The sequence below is a fragment of the Beta vulgaris genome, chromosome 1, assembly GCF_026745355.1.
Source record: "Beta vulgaris subsp. vulgaris cultivar EL10 chromosome 1, EL10.2, whole genome shotgun sequence".
Taxonomy (NCBI): Eukaryota; Viridiplantae; Streptophyta; class Magnoliopsida; order Caryophyllales; family Amaranthaceae; genus Beta; species Beta vulgaris.
This window is the reverse complement of record NC_079202.1, coordinates 58,640,739-58,657,434: the sequence shown is the minus strand read 5'-3', so window position 1 is coordinate 58,657,434 and position 16,696 is coordinate 58,640,739. Positions and strand designations below refer to the sequence as shown.

At 34.6% G+C, this 16,696-nt stretch overlaps 2 protein-coding genes across 2 annotated transcripts; both read right to left on the bottom strand.

Annotated features, from left to right (window-relative positions):
* Positions 1 to 2,879: 2,879 nt before the first annotated feature.
* On the bottom strand, positions 2,880 to 6,022 carry LOC125494803 (uncharacterized). Its single transcript, XM_057392375.1, has 3 exons — positions 5,993 to 6,022; positions 5,812 to 5,916; positions 2,880 to 3,191 (listed from the first exon to the last, which is right to left on the bottom strand). The coding sequence occupies exons 1-3, from the start codon at positions 6,020 to 6,022 to the stop codon at positions 2,880 to 2,882; spliced, it is 447 nt and encodes a 148-aa protein (XP_057248358.1).
* A 3,625-nt stretch (positions 6,023 to 9,647) lies between these two features.
* Positions 9,648 to 12,693, bottom strand: LOC125499416 (uncharacterized). The gene is made up of 3 exons (XM_057392374.1): positions 11,976 to 12,693; positions 11,021 to 11,106; positions 9,648 to 10,675 (listed from the first exon to the last, which is right to left on the bottom strand). The coding sequence occupies exon 3, from the start codon at positions 10,662 to 10,664 to the stop codon at positions 9,648 to 9,650; it is 1,017 nt and encodes a 338-aa protein (XP_057248357.1). The 5' UTR covers positions 10,665 to 10,675; positions 11,021 to 11,106; positions 11,976 to 12,693.
* Between the last annotated feature and the right edge of the window lie 4,003 nt (positions 12,694 to 16,696).

Below are 16,696 nucleotides of genomic sequence, written 5' to 3'. Positions count from 1 at the left end.
CAAACCAACCCAAATTGTAAAAAAAAACGAATTGAGTTGCGATTTAATGTGGTCCAGACCAGATGACTCTAAACAGTCCTAAATATACTATTTAGGGTTGCTACGATGGTACTTCTTTGTTAACCTGGTCTGTAGCAAAATCGCTGTAAAAACTCGTGAATAAGGGAAAGTTACTGTAATTTCTGGCAAATAACTTAAGCGTGCACCAATGACTTCACTAACAACTTAAATGTGCATTGATGACTTCACAGCTTCACTAACAACTTAAAAATGTATCTCCCTTAAAAAAAAAACAACTTAAAAATGTATCGACTCATTAGCACAAACTAACTCCCCATCCGAGTCTAATATTGTAATTAGTTTTCCCTAAGCATCGATTTGAGAATTTCTTTATTCAATAACTCCAATCCAGGCCTAAGTGAATACTATTTTGTGGAATTATATTGTTCCTAAACACCAATTTGAATTTTGGGATATTCCATTTGGTACCATTGAATTTTTGGCTTTTCCATTTGGTACCACTGTTATTTTAAAATTCCACAAGATACCACTCTAATTTAATATTAATCTTTATCATACCATTTTTTAAGCAAAATGTTAGTTAATGGTTGAACAAGAATACGGTTTTGTTTGGGTTTGCATGTTTCTATTTATAGTTGTAAAAATTTAATAAATTAAGATTTTAGGGTGTCGTTTTAACCCTTAAATCTCTATTTTTCAGTCAAAATTTTCATAAAAATGATCATAATATTCTATGTCTTTTTATTGTCAAATATGACCTCAACTTTGACCTTAACGACTAAAACGATTACTAAAACCTTAACGCAAATTTAAAACATGTAAATCGAAGTAAAACTCTAGCCTATTCTAACTTAAATTAACACTTTACTTAGTTGCATGCTACAATAGAGAATAAAATCAATTATAGTAGTACCATGTAGAATATCTGAAAAATAGTGGTACCAAATGGAAAAGCCAAAAGTACAATGGTACCAAATGGAATATCCCTTGAATTTTTCTTCATGTTTAACACCATTTCGGAAAAACTTTCGTCACGCGAAGGCAATTTGGAAATCTCTATTCTATAAGGCAACACATGGGGGACACCAAACAATAGAAAAAGGAAAAAAAAAAAATAGAGGATAACTAACTGTTTCATTTGAATGAAAAAAAGGAGGGAAAGTAGTACATTTAAAATATCAATTTTTTGAGAGGATAAAATGTAAAAACAGTTGTTATATCCAATTAATTTTATTTTCTACTTCATTTGTTGTCACACGTTATCGCACGCATTGCGTGCATGTAAGACTAGTAAAGTAATATTGTAGGATATCAACACGAGCATGAACGACTACCACTCGAAGGCGGTCCAACAAGCCAATGCCAACAACTGTAGACAAAAGCGTGTGTTGACTGGAAATTGCCTTAGATTTCCTCACGTGTTTGATTGACAATTTGTTTGGAAGTTGCACCTTCCTATTAATTACGTCATGTTTTGCGAGAAAACAATTGTATTTTTGGAGACATTCTACATCTATCCGGTGGGTAATCTACCCACTACTAAAAGAAGTATTAAAATATATTAATCATGTGAGTTGGATTCCACTATCATTACTTACCATTAATTTCTATTAGTGATGGGTATATTACCTGATGAGCATACTAATTATTTTCCTTTTTCTTGCAGCGAGTTTGCACGATTTTATAGAAGGAAAATACGACTCAGTTAAAAAGTGTTTAACTTATGACCATTTGTACAAAAGTAAAGTAACAAGAAGGTGACTATTAAAATAACGATCCCGCTAACGGACCCCCCATGACGCTAGATAAGAAATATATATATATATAATATATAATATATATATATATATATATATATATAGGGTTGGGATCCAATTAGAATCACTACAAGAAAAGGCCCAGTCAACGACCGCTTCAAGCCGTCGCTGATTCTCAAAAAGCCGTCGCTAATACAGATACCGACGGCCAACGGTCGCTAACCAACTGACGTTGCAGTTTTGGTCGTTGAATTAGCAAATAGCGACCGTTTGGCCGTCGGTGATGGATCAGCGACTGTGTTCTACGTCTGATTGGCTAGCCGTCGTTAAGAATTTAGCACCTACGGTTTGGACCGTCGGTTGTATCAGCGACGGTGTGGGACCGTCGGTGAGTAGACGACTCTTTGAAGCTGTCGTTGTTTCACCGTCGGCTCTTAACCGTCGCTAATATCCTTAAGCCGTCGTTGCTCTGTACTTCCTTGGCAGCCATTCTCTCCTGTTCAACGACTGCTAAGCCGTCGTTGGTTCAAGTTTAGCCGTCGTTGGTTATTAATTATATTAAATAATTATAATATTTTCCAAAATTATACTTAAACCTGTACTGCACGCCAACATCGACATATACTACATTAAACATGTTCCTGCGTCGCCTCCATCGCATTCTATATTTTAAACTAAAGAAAATATGCAACTTAAAAATGAATATAGATTAGATTTATGTACACAAAAATACATCCCAATGTCGGGAAATTTAGACACTAAATGTCTATAGTTAAACAAACTACCTTAATACGCAAAATAAATCCGGTGTCAGGAAATCGAGTAAAAGTGGAGTTCCAAAAAATATACCGAGACACCTAAAACAAAACTAGATATATGCCGATAAATATAGACACTAAGTGCATAGATAAATTAGACTAAGTATGAACAAACTATAAGTTAGTAATCTAGCTAGTTGTCAAAACCAAACAAACTACACTGTGGTTGGTGTCTGTGTAGTGCCGCCACCACCAAACCCCGGGTCATCCTCTGGTCTGCGTTGTGGAGAGGGTCCTGTGTTGCAACCTGAGAACAAGTGACCAAAATTAGTCATGTTCCGCATCATTTCCTGCACACGAGGGCCCGGTTTGACTCTTCCAGACGTGCTGCAACCTTTGCCTCCACTTCTACCATCCGTGCAGCGACCTTGGCCTCCACCTGCGCCTCTAGCTGAGAAATAATCGATGGCTCATATGGTTGTGAAGAGCCATCTCCTCCTCGCCCAGATGAAGAGTTGTAGTACAAATAATCTCCCTGACCTAACCCCTGCACTTTTCCTCTGTTCCTCCCACCAACTGTCTCCCAATACAACAAATCAGGGTTTGGCTGTGACCCTTGAGTGCTACAATCATCCAGCTTCTTGTTGTACGTCTCCTGCATTTGGTTAAATAATATACTCCTTATGCACGCATATTCAAACAATATGGTTTAAAATGAGCAAAAACAACTTATATTTGGTTCTAACTTGCCTATATTTTTATTTCAATAAAACTACAATCAAACACATTTAACTAACTATATATAGGATGTTTGAGGTGTTTTTGATTCAAATAAGTTAAAACTACTCAAGTTCATTCATTTTCAAGCAATAGGGCCTAAAATGAGCTAAATGACCTATATTTGGTTCTAACTTGCCTACATTTTGTTATTTCAATAAAAACTACAACATAACACATTTAACTAAGTATATATAGGATGTTTGAGGTGTTTATGATTCAAACTAAGTTAAAACTACTCAAGTTCATTCATTTTCAAACAATAGGGCCTAAAATGAGCTAAATGACCTATATTGTTCTAACTTCCTATATTTTGTTATTTCAATAAAAACTACAACCTAACACATTTAACTAAGTATATATAGGATGTTTGAGGTGTTTATGATTCAAACTAAGTTAAAACTACTCAAGTTCATTCATTTTCAAGCAATAGGGCCTAAAATGAGCTAAATGACCTATATTTGGTTCTAACTTGCCTATATTTTGTTTTTCAATAAAAACTACAACCTTAACACATTTAACTAAGTATATATAGGATGTTTGAGGTGTTTATGATTCAAACTAAGTTAAAACTACTCAAGTTCATTCATTTTCAAGCAATATGGCCTAAAATGAGCTAAATGACCTATATTTGGTTCTAACTTGCCTATATTTTGTTATTTCAATAAAAACTACAAACTAACACATTTAACTAAGTATATATAGATGTTTGAGGTGTTTATGATTCAAACTAAGTTAAAACTACTCAAGTTCATTCATTTTCAAGCAATAGGCCTAAAATGAGCTAAATGACCTAATTTGGTTCTAACGTGCCTATATTTTGTTATTTCAATAAAAACTACAATCTAACACATTTAACTAAGTATATATATGATGTTTGAGGTGTTTATGATTCAAACTAAGTTAAAACTACTCAAGTTCATTCATTTTCAAGCAATAGGGGCTAAAATGAGCTAAATGACCTATATTTGGTTCTACCTTGCCTATATTTTGTTATTTCAAAAAAACTACAAACTAACACATTTAACTAAGTATATATAGGATGTTTGAGGTGTTTATGATTCAAACTAAGTTAAAACTACTCAAGTTCATTCATTTTCAAGCAATAGGGCCTAAAATGAGCTAAATGCCTATATTTGGTTCTAACTTGCCTATATTTTGTTATTTCAATAAAAACTACAACCTAACACATTTAACTAAGTATATATATGATGTTTGAGGTGTTTATGATTCAAACTAAGTTAAAACTACTCAAGTTCATTCATTTTCAAGCAATAGGGCCTAAAATGAGCTAAATGACCTATATTTGGTTCTAACTTGCCTATATTTTGTTATTTCAATAAAAACTACAACTAACACATTTAACTAAGTATATATAGGATGTTTGAGGTGTTTATGATTCAAACTAAGTTAAAACTACTCAAGTTCATTCATTTTCAAGCAATAGGCCTAAAATGAGCTAAATGACCTATATTTGGTTCTAACTTGCCTATATTTTGTATTTCAATAAAAACTACAAACTAACACATTTAACTAAGTATATATAGGATGTTTGAGGTGTTTATGATTCAAACTAAGTTAAAACTACTCAAGTTCATTCATTTTCAAGCAATAGGGCCTAAAATGAGCTAAATGGCCTATATTTGGTTCTAACTTGCCTATATTTTGTTATTTCAATAAAAACTACAACCTAACACATTTAACTAAGTATATATAGATGTTTGAGGTGTTTATGATTCAAACTAAGTTAAAACTACTCAAGTTCATTCATTTTCAAGCAATAGGGCCTAAAATGAGCTAAATGACCTATATTTGGTTCTAACTTGCCTAATTTTGTTATTTCATAAAAACTACAAACTAACACATTTAACTAAGTATATATAGGACGTTTGAGGTGTTTATGATTCAAACAAAGTTAAAACTACTCTAGTTCATTCATATTCAAGCAATAGGGGCTAAAATGAGCTAAATGACCTATATTTGGTTCTACCTTGCCTAATTTTGTTATTTCAATAAAAACTACAACTAACACATTTAACTAAGTATATATAGGATGTTTGAGGTGTTTATGATTCAAACTAAGTTAAAACTACTCAAGTTCATTCATTTTCAAGCAATAGGGCCTAAAATGAGCTAAATGACCTATATTTGGTTCTAACTTGCCTAATTTTGTTATTTCAATAAAAACTACAAACTAACACATTTAACTAAGTATATATAGGATGTTTGAGGTGTTTATGATTCAAACTAAGTTAAAACTACTCAAGTTCATTCATTTTCAAGCAATATGGCCTAAAATGAGCTAAATGACCTAATTTGGTTCTAACTTGCCTATATTTTGTAATTTCAATCAAAACTACAATCTAACACATTTAACTAAGTATATATAGGATGTTTGAGGTGTTTATGATTCAAACTAACTTAAAACTACTCAAGTTCATTCATTTTGCAAATAAAATAGCCTATAATGACTTAAATATATGTTTAAAGGTATGTACCGAAATTTGTTTTGCTCTCTTGTTTGCTGCAATTTCTCCTTTTCCAGCAACAGTTTTGAAATGAGTCTTCAAGAACAACTCGGGGCGGTAGGGAGTACTCCTCCTCTACTCTTTGCCTGTACACATTGTTGAACATAGACTTTATTTTTTACATATACAGAAAAAATCATGAAATTCAAACTAAGTAATACATATGAAACATTCTTACCATCTTTTTAGCATGTTGTGCCGCCGAGATGGAACCCTGAAAGTGCGACGGCTCAACTGGATTAGAGAGGGAGCCACCTCTTCGGTTCTTCTTTGCCTTCTCAGATTTCTCGAGGAATGCGGGCTCCTGACTTTTCTTTTTCATAGTTTCATAAATGGTTTTCCCCAACCATTTTGGCCTTTCTTTAGCTCTGTTGAGCACCCAATACCCAAATCTCTCAAACGAGTTCCAGCTTTCATATGGTATGCTTTTCTCACTTGGCCATCTAACTCAGGAGCCCATTCGTAAAGACCCTTTAACAAACATTAAAACAAGTTGTTAATAAACTAATATAATAAATTTAATTCTTCATAATTTGATTCATACATACCGTGAATGAGTTCCACCAATGCGTCTTTGTTGCATCGTCCACCTCACGGTAGTTAAACCAAGGTTCTCGGAAATGACCCTGGAAAATGTCAGTGATGGACCCGCTAACTTTGTTATCATCAAACCTGAATTCAAAAAAAACACTTAAATTGTCAATATCATGGAAAATATAAATATTATGAATCATATATTAATTTAGAAATTTACCACAATCCAGTAGGGCTCAAAACCCTTTTTGATGCACGGTTTGACCCTTCAGCTTCCTCCCTCTGGCTGCTCGGCGTCTCCGGTACATGGTCACCAATGTCACGTGCTGTAATCATCTCGTTGTGTCTCAGAGCCAAGGTTCGGGCTTTCTGGAGCTCCTGGTGACTCAAAAAGCTCCCTGCGAATCAATTTCCCACGACCTTGGCTTCCACCTAAGCCATCTCGACCTCCGCGCTCCTTAGGATTAGACATGCTTACCTATATAAAACAACAAATTTATAAATCATGGTGGATAATTAATCGTTAGTCTATCATCATAACAAAATATCGTCTACCATCAAAGTGAAGAAAAATCTAGCATCATTACAAAATAACAAGTAATCTTCAACAAATCATTACAAAAGTCACGAATTTTAATATAAATGGTGTTCTTAATACAAGTTATGATATACTAAAACAAATCAAAGTGGATTCCCATCCTCGCTTAGTTCATCATCACTATCGTCATCCCAAAAACCATCATCTTCATCGTCATCATCCTCGCTATCTCCAGACTCGAAACTAGACTCTTCTTCATCATCACCTGAGGGGACTTCGAATAAAATATCTTCATCATCTGCTTGAACACACTCAACATCATTACCCTCTTCATAATCGGGAATATCACTTGGATCAGAAAGAGTTGGAGTCCCAACACTTGTCTCCTGAAGGAAGTCGAAGTCAACAGGAGCATCAATCACAGACCTTGCCTTTGTCCTAAACACACCCACCATTGAGCACGATCTCTTTTCAAGCTTGGGTACGGTGCGAAGTATACTTGGCTAACCTGGTATGATAGCACAAAGGGATCAAACTTGGGGTATTTCTTGGTATGGTTGACTTCAACTAGCTTGTATTGATCGATGTTCATTCCCCTGACATTGTCCATCCAATTGCACTTGAATAAAATTGTGTTATATTGCCTAAGTGCACCAGTAAACTTCAATTCTATAACATCATCTAGAATCCCAAAGAAATCACTCCCTCCGTCATTAGACACACACACTCCATAATTCATGGTGGACTTGTGTTTGCTTGATCCTTGTGTTTGGAAATTGTATCCATTAACATAGTATCCATTCCAAGTGCGAACTAATGTCGAAGGACCCATTGCTAAAGCAAACATACATCATCATTTGGTTTGTCTTGAATAACCTATTAAAATAAATTCATATGTTAGATACAACTTTGTATCAATCGAGTTTTAATAGTTACACAAACTCACTTTCGATCTAAACCAATCAAGGTATTCTGCTTCATGTTGCACCCACACATCTTCTGCACGTAAAGTAGGTCGAATTTGAAGAATGTGGTCCTCGAAACCCCTTACAATCATAACAATTGTCAATGTCTAAATTGAAATAAAATTCAAATTTGTAAATAGTATGATTAATAACAAGTGTTTTACTTTTCAAATTCTTGTAAGATGCCTGTATTTGCTAACACATATAGGTGTGCACGCTGAAGTTCTGCTTCAGTTAAAAATCGTTTTCCACCTGCGTTTGACGGCCGACCACAATCAACTCTAAATAATTCTGGGACATTTTCATCGAGCATCCTATCAACTTCATTAGTGACATTACGGCCTAAATCTCGTGTCTTAGTATCCACTCCTTGCTGAAAATAGTTGGAACAGAAGTTTGCAATCTCTTCGCACAAGTACGCATTACAAATAGAACCCTCCACACGAGCCTTGTTACCAATTTTGCGTTTTAAATGATTAAGGAACCTAATAAAGTGGTTATGAAAAGAGTTACATAATTGCGAAGAACAATAAAAAGGATATATGAAAATGAAAGATAAGGTACCTTTCAAAGGGATACATCCAACGGTATTGTACGGGACCACATAGCCTAGCTTCGCGTGGAAGGTGAACCGGTAAGTGTTCCATGGAATTGAAGAATGATGGTGGGAAAATCTTTTCAAGTTTACAAATGATCTCGGCTATGTTTCTTTTCCAATCTTTCCATGTCTCTTACTGTGATGGTGGAGCAACACAAATCACGAAAAAAGAGGCTGATCTCAGTAACAGCTTTCCACACATGAACCGGGAGCAACTCCTTTAATGCTATCGGTAACAATCTTTCCATGAAGACATGACAGTCATGACTTTTCATACTGTGCAGCTTACCGGACTGCATGTCCACACATCTTGTTAAGTCGGACGCATAACCATCTGGAAATTTTAAATCTCTCACCCAGTTGCATAATACTTTCCTTTGGGCTATGTCCAGTGCGAAAGGCGCTTTTGGTGGAGTTTCTTTTCCGTTCGCATCCTTGGTAACATGAAGTTGAGGCCTTTTACACAATTTAGCAATGTCTTTTCTGGATGCAACAGTGTCTGATGTCTGTTTTTTCACATCCATAATTGTGTGAATTAGTTGGTCGAAAAAGTTTTTCTCAATGTGCATGACGTCAAGGTTGTTACGAAGATGGAGAGATTTCCAGTATGGGAGCTCCCAAAGACAGCTTTGTTTGAACCACCCTTTTTTCAACTTTTTCAAAGTATTAAGTGCTTCGGGCCCATCTGTAGCCTTTGGCAAGTCTTTAACACAGGACCACAACTCTTCCCCAGACATGATGTGTGGCGGAGACCCTTTTCAACCTTATTTCTGCAAAAAGCTACTTTGTTGTTACGAAAAGGATGATCTAGGGGTAGGAATTGACGGTGACAATCAAACCAAGAAACTTTCCCCATGGTCGAGCCAAAAAGCTTTAGATTTGTCCAAACAGTAAGGACATGCCTTTTTCCCAGCTGTAGCCCAACCAGATAGCATACCGTACGCAGGAAAATCACTTATTGTCCAAAGAATGGCAGCACGCATATTGAAATTTTGTTTCCTAGAAATATCATAAGTAGTTGCTCCAACATCCCATAATTGCTTCAATTCCTCGATTAAGGGTTGCATGTACACATCCAAGTTCCCCTTCGGATTTTTAGGACCAGGAACGAGCAACGAAAGGAACATGAAGGGTTTCTTCATGCACATCGATGGCGGCAAGTTGTACGGGGTTAAGATGACCGGCCAACATGAATACTGACCCCCAAACTTTCCATGTGGACCAAACCCATCGGTACACAAACCGAGCCGAACATTCCTAGGCTCAGATGCAAATTCGTCAAAGGATCTATCCAAATGCTTCCAAGCTTCACTATCGCTAGGGTGAGCCATTTTTTCTTCGCTCTCGGATTTTTGGCATGCCATGTCATTTCTTCAGCAACATTTTTTGTTGCATACAACCTTTGCAATCTCGGTGTAATTGGGAAATAAATCAGAACTTTCATTGGAACTAAAGACCCCTTAGAAGTCCTTTTGTATCTGTCGCTATCGCACACTGTACATCTGTCCAAGTGTGCATCAGTTCTCCAAAATAACATACAACCTTTGGGGCACGCATGAATCCTCTCGTGGGGAAGCTCTAATCCCTCCAAAATCTTCTTCGTATCGTAAAATGTGTTACTCATGTTGTTGTTGTTAGGTATTGCTTCTTTCACTAATGAAGCAAACGCATCAACACACCTATGTGGCAAATTATACTCACATTTCAGAGATACTATTCTAGATGCCATTTCCAACACGGACATGGAGCTCCCTTCGTACAATGGTTCCTCAGAAGCCTTTAATAGGTCAAGAAACACCTTTGCTTGAGGATTAGGCTCCTCGTCCATTCCACCAGGCTCTTCAACATTGGACGGTTCTGAGTTATTCCCAAGAGCATCGAAAATCATTTCACGGTATGGATTAGATGGCTCATGTGCGGATCGAGGTAACTCTTCACCATGAGAATACCAATCGTAGTAATCAGGTATAAATCCCTTTCTATACACGTGCACTTTAACCGTGTCTGCGTCATGCATACGTCTGTTCTTGCATTTCGGACACGGGCATCTAACTTCATCCAAACCTGGGCTTTCAGGATTTGCTTTGCAAAATTCAATGAATTCATCAACCCCCCTCAAGAACTCGGGCCTCAAGTTACGCCCATTGTCATATCTATCATACATCCACCAACGCTCCTTCCGTTTCATGGTGCCTAATTCTACAATTCTAAATCATTTCAATCATAATAGTCATTAACAACCCACATACGTACAATTCTACAATTCTAAATACATGATGATGCAAACATATTTATTTAAATACTTAAATCAAAATTTATAACATTATCCAAAGTTTTTCCACGAAAACAAATATGTCAAAAAAAATATAAATATTTCAAATAGTGTAACAAATAAAGGAATGTGCAATAAATTAATTATTGTGATAATAATATAGTTTTTAACTTTTGTAACATTTAATAAAGAAACCATCATATAAATTATTGTGATAATTAATACACTAACTTAAACTTCAAAGTATTATAAACTAATAAATTAAAGCATACCTAGAGGCAGCCGGGCAGTCCAACGGCAAGGACACAGTAGAGAGACGATACTGTCTGACGGCAAGGAGACAGTTGAGTGTGGTCACCTACATTCACAAAGCAAACACTCACTTAAACGGAATTAGATAAATGATTCCATCTAAAAAAAATCAATGATTCTCTTTTCCTCTCATGAAATCCACCAACCAAACGAGTCGTAAACTCACAAAACCAATTACTACTACATAAATAAGAACTCTTGGAATTGATAGTTGAAAAGTCATCTCAGCTTCTTTTTTTTTATTTCTTTGACAACCTAATCTCAGCTTCTAGTGAAATCAATACTTCCTACATATGATCAACAAGTTGGTCTCCAAAAAGTTTAGAACAACGTCAGTTTGCCTTTGGGTTTCAACCATATCCCAAAACTACTGATCACTACCTGCTAGCCATATTACTACTACATAAATAAGAACTATTGATTATGTGAGTTAGTGCTACAAAGTACAAACTAAATCTACACTACAGATTTAAAGCATTGAAACAATTTAGACCAACATCAACTTCAGAACTCTTCTCTTCTCTTCTCACTTCATTATCTCTTTCCCTCCTTTAGAAGTGAGAAATTTCGCTGTGATCAACTACAATTTCTTATTTCCTCCAACATTTCACCCATTTCCTCCCTAAACTTCTTTCATGTGAGGAGTAATACTCTTCTATTCATTCAAATTTCAATTATTAACCATCCTAAAAGCAAAAGTTCTATCATTTATGGACAGAACAACCAACAACATAAATTACAACAATAACATGAATTGAACAACCAACATCACAATTTGATCGTTCTAATCACGGGTTCAATTTTGTGGGTTTTAGCTTGTTATCAAAAATTACAATAATAAAACAGAGCAGCCAACATCAAATTAAACTCAAACTAACAAACAACAACAAACTTGAGATTGAAGAGGGAACTTACGGCGGCAGGCGGCAAAGTCAGCGGCGGAAGGGGTGAATTACGCAGTAGCGGCGGAAGGGCGGAGTGAATCACGAGGCTGCACTGCGGCAGGGTCCCTTCAATCCCAAAAACTCAATTTTTAGGGTAATAGAAATTAAAAAAAAAAAATAAACATAGAGGCTAGAGCTGTAGGAATTACCGCCGGCAAGATTTTTCTGTCGCCGGTCTCAAGTCGCCATTCGCCGGAATGGACTTCAAGGCAGATCCGCCGGCGATTTTTTTGGAATGCGTGCGTGGGAAAGATAGCGAAAGAAGTTTCTGAGTGCGTGAGAAGTCGCCGGTGTCGAGTCGCCGGTGTCGAGTCGCCGTTCGCCGGTGTTTAGTCGCAGTTTCGCCGGCGACGGCTTGAGAGAATAATGCGTTCAGTTGTTTTATGCGTGGGACTTGGGAGGTTGTTTGAGAGAATAATGCTGGGAGGTTGTAAACTTGTAACGACTATAATTTGAGTGGGAGTTTGGATGTTAGTGGGTTTAAGTTGTCAGCCTCAGCGACGGCTTCACTAAATATACCGACGGTTTAGAGCCGTCGCCCAAGCCCTTCAATTTCTGAAATAAAAAAAAACTTATCACCGACGGTTTAAAACGGTCGTTGATTGTAGCGACCGTTTAAGCCAACGCTGGATTTTAAAAAAACCGTCGGTAGAGACGTCGGCTATAAACCGTCGCTGATTACATGTTTAACGTCCGTTTTTCTGGCCGTCGCTGAATAGCTGTCGTTGCCTGAGCATTTTCTTGTAGTGAATACCCCTTATGTGAAAACACATACTTATAAGAGAACACTTTAAAATTTGGAACGCAAATATATTTTTTTACAACATGAGAATATAATTATACATATACATATTCTGAAATCTCAAGCTTATGTTCTAAAATATTTAAAGCGTGTTCTGAATTTTTTCAAACATGTTCTACATCATTTCAAACATGTTCCATATTATTTTAATTATGTTCAGAAATATTTCAATTGTGTTCTAAATTTTTTCAAACATATTCTGAATTATTTCAAACATTTTCCAAATTATTTTAATTATGTTCTAAAATATTTCAATTGTGTTTTAAAACTTTTCAAACATGTTCTGAATTATTTCAAATATGTTTCAGTTCATTATGTTATAAAATATTTCAAGTGAGAACATATATCATATGTGAGAATAAATGTGGGTCAGAACATGATGTACATTGTTTTAGAACATGATGTACGTTGTTTTAGAGCATGATGTACATCGTTTTAAAACATGATGTACATCATTTTAGATCATGATATATCCGTTTTAAAACATGATGTATATCGTTTTAGAAAATGTTGCTCATTATTTTAGAACATGATATACATTATGCATGCATTGATCATGTATGGTGATAATGTGACTATAATCGTAACGATAATAATGTGGAATACCAAAATTTCAATTAATACCACTAGAATTCCATACCAAACGATAATCAATTCTAATATAATTAAAATCAAAATTTTTTGAAGAAAAATCCATTAAAATCAAACAACAAAATTGAACTAAAACTTTAACGAACATATATACAATTTTCCAAATCATATATAATAACGTAGCTTGGCGACAAGAGAACGCACAAGTCATTGACGCTAGCGAAATTGATGACAATATCTCCTAAGTCTGACAAAATCGAAGCTAAAACAAGTCGCTGAGCACCAGCAAACAACGAGAAGACAAATCGTCGATTCCCATGATGTGTCCAACAGAGTAATAGGCGAAAAATATATATATCATATTATGTGATGTTGAGCTTATTTGTTTATTAAATTAGTTAGGAGTATTCATATATAAATTAGACCAATCGATCAAATGGTTATGCTGGTGTAAAGAGAAGATTTGCGGGAAATTCTCTGTGGTAGCCTTCAATTTTGTTTTTTTTTTTTTTTTATCATTGGTAGCTAAAAAAAGTTTGATTATCAGAAAAAGTCTTGAGGTTTTGGCTATACTTGAAAATGTGGTATTGACAACTACTTTCTGCCATAACAGTCTTTAAGAAGCTTTTCTTGTAATTGAGGTTTCTAGTGTCTAAAATAACATATTTCCTCCGTTTTTTTTAGATGTTACACTTTCTATTTTAGGAAGTTTTAAATTAGATGTTGCACTTTTATTTTGGGTAATAACTTCTCTCTATCTCTCTCCTATCACATGTTTACATGGGACCCTCTTGTTTTTCATTCTCTCTATCTCTCTCCTCTCCAAAAATCACCTAGGAGTCCGTGATTTGAAAAGTGTAACATCTAATAAAAAACGGAGGAAGTATATAAATTGTCCTTGACAAACTTTCTTTTGTTCATATCTTTTGTAGAATCGAGTGAAATAAATTTTTAATAAGATACAAAGGCAAAATAAATTTTATCAAGGAAACTCATATCATTCTAGCTTATTGGAACCATACTTAGTTCAAAAACAACCTTTTCAACAATTAATTTTAACGAAAATTCGTTCTTACTGCGACATTTTCAAGAGAAGCCAAAACCTCAAGGTTATTTCTGATAATCAAACTTTTTTTTGGCTACTAATGATAAAAAGCCAAAGTTAAAGACTACTACTGAGAATTCATCAAATTTTGCTAGCTAGGATATGCATTATGCAACCGCAAAAAATATGTTCAAGCGACGGACCAACAAATAGCTAGTTTATACCAATTCAGGCCTCAGATCAAGCAGTCTTATCCTAGTTTAAGTTTCTTATGTTTTTGTAGTCGTTGTGTAAGAGCGACTATAGCTCATTTTAGTTTTTATGTTCGTTATTTGTATTAGCCTAGGTTATACTCTCGTTTTATCCAATCACCAATATTGTTCAGACAAATTTGTATACCAAATGCTTTCGATAGCTGATTTCTTCTACAAATTCTTATCATACTTTTATTATCTATAAATTGATCGAAAGAAGATCAGAGTGAATAGTATGAAACCAAAGGATCGGTAAGAAACGTAGCGAAAAAGGTTACGACATTAAATTAATATGTTCAAGTCGTCTGTAGTCTATATCTATATACACTGTACATTACATTTCTACGACACTGTAGGCCATAGGGGGACCTCGCGAGCGATGTGTTGCCGCTTTACTGCCGTTCACAACCCTATCTCACTAGATGTTTTTACTTATTAGAGAAGTTAATTACACAATGGAAACCATGATCAAGTTACTATTGGATGAAGTCATTGCAAATTGCAATTATATATCTAGAACATCGTTCATAAGATTACAACATTTGATGACTTTATTTATTACCAAAGTGTTTTATTACGTAATAAGTCTAAATACATTCCCTGCCTAAGATGTCTTATTTACAAAATGAATCAACTACTATAATTCTATAAATTTGGATCCAAATAGTTGAGTGATCAATGTTGGAACACAGTTAGCATCTTAATATATATTTTTTATATTATCTTATATTGCGAAGTACCTAATGCAGTGCCTCAATAAGAAAACTTATTGTGTAAGATAAAGGAGAATGCTTTTGAGAGTGTAATTTTGCCACTTAAGTCTACCATGTGAATTTTCAAATTTATCTACATTTTATAATTTTACTCATAGATAATGAAATATATATAATTTTTTAATAGATAAGAAGAAATTCATCAAACTATCCTCATACAGCTCCCCCACCTAGATGCCATTATCAATGGTGAACTTGGGTTGGTTGGCTCAAGTGGTGAGTTTTTCTATCTTCCCCAACGATATTGAAGGTTCAATTAATTCCTACCTGTGGGGGGTACGGTGTCTGCCTTGTAATGGACTTCTGGACAAAGGCATGATTTCTTCTTTTATATATATTGAGTGTACTATAATTCTTGAAAATCATCCTTTTCAAATTAATGAGGGATAATTGTCATATCAGAGTTCAAACATTAAGTTCAAAGATAAACAAATGTTACGCCCTCACTCTTTAAATAGAGTTTTCATTTCTTTTGAACACAAGTATTAAGGAAAAATCATAAATGGGAACTTAGTTGTATTAATTAGCAATTAAAAATAAAAGCTAGTATACTATTCATGAATTGTTTATTGAAGAGAGAGAATGTGGAGAAGTGAATAATATAATAAAGTGAAAACTAAATAATATTTTATTTGGTGAACCCATACCAAAAAAGGAAATAGAAAATCTATTTTGGACAGACATAAATGAAAAAATAGGAACTTATTTACGAATGAAGGTAGTATAATAAAAAGATATATATTATAGATCACATGGGAGATAAGTGGTTCCTAATACAGAAAAAAAAAGTATATATGTGAGGGCGTGGGAAGTTACCAAAAATGGATATGTAGTAATTAATCGTAAACTTACAGAAAAAGAAATATATAATTATCATAAAAGAACGAAGGAAGTATATAGTTAAGATAAAATTAACCAACTTTGATTTACAAATATTGAACTTTTAGCTAAACACAATTTGGAGTAAATTCATTAAAGATTTAATATAAACTTAAAACGTTTTAAAATCCTTATTTTGAACCATTATATCTATCTTGAATATAATCTTTAAGGCAAGATTCATTTAAAATAAATTTATAATTAAAAGTTTATAAATCAAACATAACTGATTCAATAATCTCACTAAAAATATTAGAAAGAAAATAAACTTGTAATTCCAGACATTTTGATCAACAATTAGAAAAACTTTTGATAAGAGCAGAAATTTACAGTTTCAAAACTCCATTA

What these genes read in the sequence shown, in the direction of transcription:
- LOC125494803 (XM_057392375.1), bottom strand. Translation starts at nt 6,022, where the DNA reads ATGGTAAGAATGTTTCATATGTATTACTTA. An exon ending in TGTTTCATATGTATTACTTA is followed by an intron (nt 5,917 to 5,992) that starts GTTTGAATTTCA and finishes GGCAAAGAGTAG; the next exon opens with AGGAGGAGTACTCCCTACCG. An exon ending in AGAGAGCAAAACAAATTTCG is followed by an intron (nt 3,192 to 5,811) that starts GTACATACCTTT and finishes AACCAAATGCAG; the next exon opens with GAGACGTACAACAAGAAGCT.
- LOC125499416 (XM_057392374.1), bottom strand. Translation starts at nt 10,664, where the DNA reads ATGAAACGGAAGGAGCGTTGGTGGATGTATGATAGATATGACAATGGG.